An 11,637-nucleotide genomic window follows, 5' to 3' on the forward strand; every position below is an offset into this window, starting at 1 on the left:
TGATGAAGCTTCTGACCTGTAATTTCATCAAAGACCGACAGTGGGCGCTATCGGCTGGAGAGCTTAGTCGCGTCTGATGAAGCGGTTCAGCACACACCATATACTTCTACAAGTAACAATTTTTTTTTAAATTTACCTTTTACTTTTGGGGGTGAACTAACTGAAACTTTACACTCATGAGCTGAAGCGAATTTTCCCAATACCGACGACAGCTCACGAGCGACCATATGAGCAGAGGGATTTTTCCATAACATAATGTTATCAGTATAATAGTGAATATTTTTCAAGGTATGTGTATTTTTAAAGTCTCTACATAACTTATAAAGCATTAAAAATACACACAGACTGAACACAAGTTGACCTAGTTTGGCTTGGGCGTGTTTTAATCAGGAAAATTGAATTCATAAAACAGCAATGATTACAAACAAAACAGCAAATGAAAGCAAAACTGTAAAACCTCAAATCACTGTTTATAAACGTATTATAAATATTTGACAGTTTTATAGTTTGTTATTATATGGTTGACAATGTATGCCAGTGCAGTTTTATTTTAGTTAAGAAATATAAAAATTAGTTTGTAGCATAGAATTCATCATATTTAGCCTACTCTAATGGTGTAAATTAGGTGAAAACAAAAACATATATTTGTTTGATATTTGCAACTTCAAACTTCCCAGTGTGATTACTAGCCTCAGTCTCTGGGATATCCAGCTGCAGTCTAGTCTTTAAAGATGAAAAATACCTACCTTGTCAACCTTTTATAAAGACATCACACTCTCATGGCAATTCATAACTATTTTACATTTTTAGAGAATTGGCCTCACTTAGTTAGATTTAGTGGTGGACCATCATCCTTACTTTGTCTTTTGTTTGTTTTTTTATCACCACCTCAAAATCATAAACCTCAAAAAATCATTATGCTCATATTTTTTTTATTTTTTTTTTTATAGGGGCTGAATTTGATTGATATGAAATTTAACAGCTCATAAAAATGTTTTATGAATAGAAAGTCAATACCCTAGTAACAGTTTCAGCTACGAGCTTATGAGCTTTCTTAAAAGGTAAGCATTTGTGAAAAGTAAGTGAACATATCGGTTGAGAGCGCTGTCTATATAGTATGTTTATGTCAGTCAAGTGTGGTAAATAGGATCAGCCTCTTCTCTCATTTCAGACATCATGTTGCAGCCATTGTAGCGAATCATTACATCAAATCACATCACACATTTATTTTAGTGTGAAATGACGAAATGTCAGACAGCAGTTAAGAATGTTGCTTTTAACGTATATTCTGACATGCCAAGAGTTTATTTTTTTCATAATCTAATGTAATATTTTCCACATATATACATAAAAAACAAAGAGTTCAGAAATGTAAAGATTGGAGAAAAAAGTGGGAGTTAAATGGTGTATAATTATGATGTGACTAACTTACAAAAGACACAATTAAAATTTTCAATGCCAACAATACTTAAAACAAATGATTCATATATCATTTTACACAACATGGCCAATCGCCAAAATAATAACAGTAATGCGAATCGGCATTATCAAACCTTTTTAACCCGCATGACATTGCATTTCCCTCCATTTAAATACATTTTTAAAAACATACATGGTAGAAAATAATCAACAATACAACATTTCCATAAGTACATTAGTACCACATGACCAAATGTTCTCATTGGACATTTGAGTAGCCCTCACTGGTTTGATCCTGAGATCACTGTCATTAAGGCAGCATTCATTTCATTCAGACTACAGCAGATGTGTAGATGGCAAATAGCAGCTTACAAACAGAGGTGGTCATAGTTCATAGAGTCTAAAGATGCCAATGTTTCCACAGCCCCCATTCAACTTAACTTCTCATATTGAAAGCTCACAATCTCATGACGAACAAGCGGACTGATGTGTTTTAATGTTTCTCTTTAAATTATCAAGATTATCCTATTTTTTTTTTTTTTCCCCCATGGCAACAGTGCACTGTTTGTAAGCATGCAGTTCATGTTGCACTTTCTTCAGTATTCATCACATACTGACCATATACTTATAATATAAATATACTGCACTATATTACACAGCTAAACGTATATATTAACAGATGCATTGGCACTAAGAAAATGAAAGAAAACACTAGTACATAATTATTTTCTTAAAAATCAGCCCTTTCTGCTGGTTGGAACTGATGAATATGATAACAAAGGGACAATCTAAAAACCGTAGCTACTTCTACCAACATTATTCGATAATTTCCTTCTTAAAAAGGTATAAGAGGACATTGTCTTTTGCTTTTTCAGTGTGTTCAGCCACCAAAAGCTGCTTTTAGTTGACCTCTCTGGTATAGAATTAACATGAGGAAATTGTTTCACTGTTTGGCTTGAACCATCAGTGTGGGTCAGTGATGGAGGGCATGAGAACAATTCTGGCTCTTGCTTTCAAAGGGCAAAAAACGGGGCACAGAAAGAGTAAGATAAGAAAAAATTGATTTTAGGAAGGAACACTGTGAGCAGATGTAGGTAGTATACTCGAATATTACCGTACTGTTGACGTAAGACAACTATTGACAACAAAGTACAACAGAAGAGGAATACTTGAAGGAGAAAACAGCCTTTGGCAACCATAAGGGAAATAAATATTGTTTTACTTGGCAGCATTATAAACCACAGTGTAAAATAAAGGCTTGCGTCTAATTTCTTTTTTCTTTTTCTTTTTTACAGAAGAATGCGCTGTTGGTTCGTTAAATAATGTCACAACTCTCAACAACAAAAAACTAAATTCAACAACAGAGTACAGCTCAGTCTTCAAATGTGCATTTTCGCCACACTGCGTCAGGCGATTTGCACTATGATTGTGGAAAAAGTTTTTATTCTGCCCTTCAGTACTCTTGAATTATTTGTCCGACTTGAACCCAAACAATGGCACTGTTTAGCAACCTCGTTTTCTAAATCGCGTGTAAAAATGGCAGTGCTCTCGCACAGTGTCGCGGCTTATTTAACCATCCAATGAAGACAAAATCCAAAAAGGTTGGCCACGGAGATTCATCAAAAAATTGACCGTTCAAGTGTATTTTAGCATTTAAAATGACGACGAGAAAATATCTAAGAGAAAATATTCAACATCTCTGTTTTTTGGTCTGTGCACTGACATATGACAACACGCAGTGTAATGTCTTTCTCCATTCTGTTTCTCAGGCTTGTCTCCAAAGCCATCTTTACACAACAGCTGATTCTGTCTCTTTTGAGCGCAGTAACTGTGAATGCTCTGAGTAACAGTGGCACAGTATGAATATGTGAAGCACGCCACAGTGATTCACCTTTCAAGGCTCTCTCTCTTTGGATAAGAGAACGCAAAAGCTCTTCATATGCTTCTGACATACCTCTGTCATTTCTATTAGGAGCACATGGGCCTCGCAGACTCCAAAAATCAACCCGCTGAATTTATGCGAACATTTCAATTGTTATTGCACCTCGTGGCACAAGCCAGCTGTGATAATCAAATGAATTCTTCACACAAAGTGCTTGTCTTCCTCTCTGAAAAACTATTTACATAACGTAATACCAGCCCTTCTCCAGAGAGCGACCTAAACTGGCAGCCTTAAGTGGCGGCACAGTCTGATGGCAAAGTGAGCCGGACCGCCCCTCCACCCCCTGTAGAAGCAGAAAAAGCTGCTGAGTTGGGTCCATTGGTCTCCATTGTGAAGAGCTTGCAGGCTCGTGGAGGGACGTACTCTGGGGCGGGAACGGTGGCGTTGGTGGCGGTGGCAGGAGCCTCTCTTTCGGGGCTGGAGGCGTGAGAGGAGCAGGGTGAGTTGGTGGGGCTGAGCTGCACGGCTGTGGTGTCCTGCATCGTGTGTTCGCTGGTCTCAATCTCAAATGCCGCCCCTCCACTCAACCCCCCTCCGCCCCGACCCATGAATCCCAAACCGCCACCTCCTTTGGAGCGTCGAGAGCTCTGAGGCGGAGGCAAACGACTGCAGATGCAGCAAGCCCCGAAGAAGGAGAACGCTACCAGCAGGAGTATAGGTCCGATGATGATTGGGGGATTGCTAGAGGGCACAAGTGTGCTGAAGGCGAAGGCGCCTACTAAGGTGATGTTGATGCCTGCCAACATAATGCACAATCCACATGCACAGCAGAGGGCTGGAGAAGGCAGACCCTGAGGACGGGATTTCCGCTTCTTGCGGGTCTGCGTTTCCTTTTTGGGCACTGATGTGCCAGAACTCTGTTCGCTGCAAACCATATTGGCGAGGGTCACGGTTACAGCGTTGCTGCCACAACCCCACTCACACCTGCCGTGTCCTTATCAGCAAATTGTAGAAAATGACCATTGCTTCTTCATTAGTGCTTGCTTCACTCACTGAGAATGCTACCTGTAGTGCAGAAACAAAGAGTGAGTGTCATACTTTATAGTAAACTGCAGGTATTATTGGAATTTACCATAACAAGCATCACAAGATGCCATTTGTTGATTTATTATTAACATTGTCCTCTCCAGCAACTGGGGTCAATAATAACAGAGCACATGAAGCCAAAACACCATCAGGGTAACACATTTAACAATAAATTATTTTAATAATCTTTAACATGATTAATCATTTAATAATCATATTAATCACATACATTGCAACATAAATTCTCCACTGATAATAGGATAAGACGAAACAAATAAATTGTTAAATAAAATCTAAACAAATGTGATAGCTTCCACAGGGAATTCTGGGAATGCCCCATAATTTTTACTTATAAAAAATATTATAGAATAATATTTTGTGTTTGTGTATATATGTGTGAATACATAAATAGATAGAGATAGATAGACAGACAGACAGATAGACAGATAGATAGATAGATAGATAGATAGATTCAGTTTTGCCATCACAGATAGAAATTACGTTTTAAAATATATTAAAATAGAAAACAGTTATTTTTTATTCTAATAATATTTCACAATACTGTTTTCATTCTATTGTATACACTAACGGTAGTGCAATCTATAATAAAATATAACATCATTTATTTTTTCCATAGTTTATTTTTAAATTTGTCACAGTATCTTGTAACAAAATAACTTAGTCAGGTAACTGGGTAACAGTCAATTAACAGGTTTTACTGTATATTTTTACCATTAGAATAAAAGGGAAAGAATTACAGTTGATTACTCAACAGTCATGACACTCAGAAATGTTTTCACAGTCACCATTTGCTCTTATATGCAACTGTATCCTACTTCACAACACCAAGGTCACATTTTAGCCTACTTTCTGAAGCAAACTTAAGAAGCTAATCATTTCACACAATACCAGTTTCAATTGTGTCATCAACTGTGTAAAATGAATCAGTAAAAATGCGTAGGTACTAATGGGAGCAATGAGCATCAATGCTGGTTTCACCCCTACCGGATGTGATAGCCCATGAGACGCTTAAATGTGGTTAAAGACGACCGCTTAAACAAATATATGGTGCTTTGAGCCATATGAACACATGCAGTGATTTAGAAATATTGCCAGCGTCTCTTTACGAGCAAGAAAAGGTCTTACCGCTTAGTCGACGTCCAGAGGAACACAGGCTTGCTTGATGATGGAGGTCTCCGGGTACGTGCGAAATCTGTCGTTTCCTTTAAGTCGAAAACGAAAAAATACGATGTCTTTCGCGCGAGTTCCGCTGCTCGACTGATATTATGATCAATACTGCTGTCACTCAATACACGACGGTCGCGCTCCACGCGCTGGATTCGAGTCTCTGATTCTGAATGAGGATTTCTCTCAATAAACAACAATTTTTCTCTTACAAAACAAATGATACTAAGCATTAAGTGTTGTAATATTTCCCTTTCGTCTTGGCAGTAACAGGTTGCAAAGAAGCCCGTGTGTTGATCAGTGCAGTGGTGTGAATGAGCGGGTGGGCATGTGTTCATTGAATGTAGGGAGGAGGGACCCTCTCTCTCATCTTCAGCTATGTGCACTGCTACCAGTGCTCAACACCTCTTTATGATAGCAGGCCAAACTACCACTCCAAAATCCCAGCACATAGTTAAACCTTTACAAACATCACTGCCAAAATACCATAAGTAGCCTACTGCAATAAAATTGTTATAACTTACTGTAGATGTGCATTTATTATTATTTTACAATAGTAATAATAAATGTTTTATGCCTAACTATTGTATTTTGCCAGAAATTAGTTTCCTGTAAACTGTGTAAACTATTATACAGTACTGCAAATTATTATACTGTAAATATTATGATGTAATTATTATATGTGACCCTGGACCACAAAACCAGTCATAAGTAGCATGGGTGTATTGGTATAGCATTAGTCAACAATATGTTGTATGAGTCAAAATTATTGATTTTTCTTTTTTGCCAAAAATCATTAGGATATTAAGTAAAGATTATGTTCCGTGAAGATATTTTGTAAATTGCATACCATAAATATATAAAAACTTAATTTTTGATTAGTAATATGCATTGCTAAGAATTTAATTTGGACAACTTTAAAGGTGATTTCCTCAAATTTCCCTCAGATTCCAGTTATTTTAATAATTGAATCTCGGCCAAATATTGTCCTATCCTAACAATCCATACATCAATGGGAAGTCTTTTTATTCAGCTTTCAGATGTTGTATAAATCTCAATTTCAAAAAATGTACCCTTATGACTGGTTTTGTGGTCCATGGTCACATATATGTAAATGTTTGCAAAGGAACATTTAAACGTGTCGTCACTCACAGTAAACAATGATGACTTTTCTGAGATTCCAAAACATTGTGCAGCCAAGATTTAAATTCCTGAAGAAATGGGATAACCTTTTACAAGTGAAAATGTGAAAGGTTTGTGATTTTATATGTAATATTACAGGTTATTATACTACGCTATGGTAACTTTTTGAGGTAGTCGCTTTCAACTTCTTGTATTTTGCTAGTTTAGCGAAATCATATGCTTAAGTCTAGTGCAGATATAGATATTCACATATGAATAACTATGCAAATGCACAGTCAACTTCCTCTCGAGTGTTCAGAGAACAGCTTTTTTTCCAATATGGTGGATGGCGTATGTATGGCCTATAGAAACAGCCACTAATAAAGCATCCATGTACAGAGCTGGGTAGATTACCTACAAATTGTGGTCCATCACTGATTTCAAATTACATGACAAAAACTGTAGTTAGTAATGTAATCCATTGCATTTAGGTAATACAATCGGACTACTTACAGATTACTTAGATTATGTTTCACCTAACTGATTTATCACATTGATTTAAATAGGATAATCTTGTACCATGCTGATATAGTAGGAACATTTATTCCATTTGTTGTAATTAACAACAAGAAGTGCTTAAACATTACACTACTTCAGGGGGAACTTCAGGGGGTTCATGAGTTTAATGTAAAGCCAATAATTAAGTAAATCATAAAAATGTCAAATTAAAATAAATAATTTTGAAATAACCTCAATCAAATCATGTAAGAATTCAAATAAAAATTAATGTGTTCATAGTTGATGCAATGTTGAAACACTTCTTAAACCTGAAATTATTTCTGTAAATACATTGGTCAAATGCTGTGTAGCCACCTGAGGAATGACTGATTTCTGTGTGAATGTCTACAAAACTGGAAGACTTTCTGAATGTATAAGCGGTAGGAGATTTTAGAATGGAACATTAAAAATGCAGTCATTGATCAATAAAAAGTAACTGTTGTCTGATTATGAGTATTTATAAAATGTAATTTAATCTGACTACAAGTCCTTAATTTTTGGAATCTGATTATATAATCCAGATTACATGTAATCAATTACTACCCAGCTCTGTCTATATATATATATATATATATATGTGTGTGTATATATATATACTGTATATATGTGTATATATATATATATATGTGTGTATATATATATATATATATATATATATACATACATATATGCAGTATATCACAGAAGTTGTAAATATTTTATTGTATCTTTTCATGTGACAACGCTGAAGAAATGACACTTTGCTACAATGTGAAGTAGTGAGTGTACAGCTTGTATAACAGTGTAAATTTGCTGTCCCCTCAAAATAACTCGACACACAGCCATTAATGTCTAACGCCATCTTTATGTAGAGCAACAATTCTTTTTTTCAGATCTTCAGAGAGTTCTTTGCCATGAGGTGCCATGTTGAACTTCCAGTGACCAGTATGAGAGAGTGAGAGAGATAACACCAAATTTAACACACCTGCTTCCCATTCACACCTGAGACCTTGTAACACTAATGAGTCACATGACACCGGGGAGAGAAAATGACTAATTGGGCCCAATTTGGACATTTTCACTTAGGGGTGTACTCACTTTTGTGGCCAGAGGTTTAGACATTAATGGCTTTGTGTTGAGTTATTTTGAGGGGACAGCAAATTTACACTATTATACAAACTGTACACTCACCACTTCACATTGTAGCAAAGTGTCATTTCTTCAGTGTTGTCACATGAAAAGATATAATAAAATATTTACAAAAATGTAAAGGGTGTACTCACTTCTGTGAGATACTGTGAATATATATATATATATATATATATATATATATGCAGTGCCCTACAAAAGTATTGGAACAGTGAAGACATTAATTCTGCTACATTCATCCTTCCAAATTCATTCTGCTACATTCCGCTGGCCACAAAAGTGAGTACACCCCTAAGTGAAAATGTCCAAATTGGACCCAATGTGTCAATATTTTGTGTGGCCACTATTATTTTCCAGCACTGCCTTAACCTGCTTGGGCATGGAGTTCACCAGAGCTTCACAGGTTGCCACTGGAGTCCTCTTCCACTCCTCCATGACGACATCACGGAGCTGGTGGATGTTAGAGACCTCGTGCTCCTCCACCTTCCGTTTGAGGATGTCCCACAGATGCTCAATAGGGTTTAGGTCTGGAGACATGCTTGGCCAGTCCATCACCTTTACCCTCAGCTTCTTTAGCAAGGTTGTGGGGTCGTTATCATGTTGGAATACTGTCCTGCAGCCCAGTCTCCGAAGGGAGGGGATCATGCTCTGCTTCAGTATGTCACAGTACATGTTGGCATTCATGGTTCCCTCAATGAACTGTAGCTCCCCAGTGCTGGCAGCACTCATGCAGCCCCAGACCATGACAGTCCCACCGCCATGCTTGACTGTAGGCAAGACACACTTGTCTTTGTACTCCTCACCTGGTTGCCGCCACACACGCTTGACACCATCTGAACCAAATACGTTTATCTTGATCTCATCAGACCACAGGACATGGTTCCAATAATCCATGTCCTTAGTCTGCTTGTCTTCAGCAAACTGTTTGCAGGCTTTCTTGTGCATCATCTTTAGAAGAGGCTTCCTTCTGGGACGACAGCCATGCAGACCAATTTTATGCAGTGTGTGGCGTATGGTCTGAGCACTGACAGGCAGACCCCCCACCCTTCAACCTCTGCAACAATGCTGGCAGCACTCATACGTCTGTTTCCCAAACACAACCTCTGGATATGACGCTGAGCATGTGCACTCAACTTCTTTGGTTAACCATGGCGAGGCCTGTTCTGAATGGAACATGTCCTGTTAAACCGCTGTATGGTCTTGGCCACCATGCTGCAGCTCAGTTTCAGGGTCTTGGCATCTTCTTATAGCCTACACCATCTTTATGTAGAGCAACAATTCTTTTTTTCAGATCCTCAGAGAGTTCTTTGCCATGAGGTGCCATGTTGAACTTCCAGTGACCAGTATGAGAGAGTGAGAGCGATAACACCAAATTTAACACACCTGCTTCCCATTCACACCTGAGACCTTGTAACACTAATGAGTCACATGACACCGGGGAGAGAAAATGACTAATTGGGCCCAATTTGGACATTTTCACTTAGGGGTGTACTCACTTTTGTGGCCAGAGGTTTAGACATTAATGGCTTTGTGTTGAGTTATTTTGAGGGGACAGCAAATTTACACTCACCACTTCACATTGTAGCAAAGTGTCATTTCTTCAGTGTTGTCACATGAAAAGATATAATAAAATATTTACACAAATGTAAGGGGTGTACTCACTTCTGTGAGATACTGTGAATATATATATATATATGCAGTGCCCTACAAAAGTATTGGAACAGTGAAAACATTCATTCTGCTACATTCATCCTTCCAAATTCATTCTGCTACTGTCATCATACATTAAGTCATCAGTAAAGTTGAGAGGTCCTGTTCCAGAGGCAACCATGCATGCCCATGCCATGACACCACCTCCACCATGCTTTACAGATGAGGCTGTATGCTTGGGATCATTGCAGTTCCCTTTTTTTCTCCACATTTTTGCTTTCCCATCACTTCGATAAAGGTTCATCTTTGTCTCATCGGTCCATAAACACAGTTCCAAAACTCTTCTGGCTCACCTTTGTGCTTTTTTGCAAACTCTAATCTTGCCTTTCTATTTTTGGAGCTGGTCAGAGGTTTGTATCTTGCTGTGTAGCATCGGTAATTCTGTGTCAAAGTCTCCTGGCGACAGTAGATTGTCAGAGCATGACCCCAGCTTTCTGGAAGTTGTTGGTGATTTTACAGACACGTCTTTTAGGGTTCATTTTCACAGCTTTTATGATTTGTCTGTCATCAACTACTGTTGTTTTCTCAGCCGATCAGGTATTTTTTGGTTGCTGGTGTCGATGGTGGTTTCCAAACTCTTGATTTCTCCATGCCCTTTGTTTCTGCTATAGCTCTAATTGACTTCCTCTTTTCTTTTAGCATCCAAATTGCTTGCTTTTCTCTAAAAGTCAGCTCCCTCATCTTCATTCTGGTTTGTGTGTGTCATCATCGAATGCAAGATTCAGAATGCAGAAGTAATGGATAACTGATACGACATTCCCTGCTTTTAATATCTGAAGAATTAATGCAACAAGACACAGCTGATCACTTAGAAAGACCTGTGAGGCAACTGTTCCAATACTTATGCTCACATCAGATAGAGAGATGAACTCTGAAAGTGCTGAACTTCTTAGCTGGTTAAAACATCTATGTGTTGAATCACCCAATAATAAAATGTGACATTCTGTAGTTTTGTCTCATATTCATCTTTTAATCATATTTGTAAATATCTTGACTCCACAGCCAACAGAGCAATTTTGTCTTTACTGTTCCAATACTTTTGGAGGGCACTGTATATATGTATATGTATGTGTGTGTGTGTGTGTGTGTGTGTGTGTGTGTGTGTATACACTCTTAAAAGTGCTGGGTTATTTCTGTAAACACATTGTTGGGTTAATTGTGCTGGGTCATAATTCCGGGTTGTTTGAGGTACAAACACACAGTTAGGTTGCTCATGCTGGGTCAAATGGACTGCAATGGGTTCTTTCACCACTGAACACCTGGGTTGGGTTATTTCCAACCGGTTTGTTTATTTTTCCTCCTCATCGAATTTTCTGGATTCTTCACTCGTCTCGTCGTCAGACGGTCAAGCAACTCACAGCAAGCAGGATTATAAGGTAAATTAATATGACGATATGATTATTTACCTCTTGTTACGGGGCTGACGAGACGTGAGGCGTACGGATCCATATGCAGACTTTATTAGGCAGAGACGTGGTCGTACAGGCAGGGTCAAACAATGGCAAACAGGTACCCACTGCGCCATGTGACGTCGGAGTGACGTCTTT

The 11,637-nt window shown here is 38.1% G+C and overlaps 1 protein-coding gene across 1 annotated transcript; it reads right to left on the reverse strand.

Moving 5' to 3' along the window:
* Positions 1–1,036: 1,036 nt before the first annotated feature.
* Positions 1,037–5,953, reverse strand: tmem275a (transmembrane protein 275a). Its single transcript, XM_058755074.1, has 2 exons — positions 5,534–5,953; positions 1,037–4,366 (listed from the first exon to the last, which is right to left on the reverse strand). Exon 2 carries the CDS (start codon positions 4,234–4,236, stop codon positions 3,592–3,594), a length of 645 nt encoding a protein of 214 aa, XP_058611057.1. The 5' UTR covers positions 4,237–4,366; positions 5,534–5,953; the 3' UTR covers positions 1,037–3,591.
* Between the last annotated feature and the right edge of the window lie 5,684 nt (positions 5,954–11,637).

The sequence above is a fragment of the Onychostoma macrolepis genome, chromosome 02 (genome assembly GCF_012432095.1).
Source record: "Onychostoma macrolepis isolate SWU-2019 chromosome 02, ASM1243209v1, whole genome shotgun sequence".
NCBI classification, from domain to species: domain Eukaryota; kingdom Metazoa; phylum Chordata; class Actinopteri; order Cypriniformes; family Cyprinidae; genus Onychostoma; species Onychostoma macrolepis.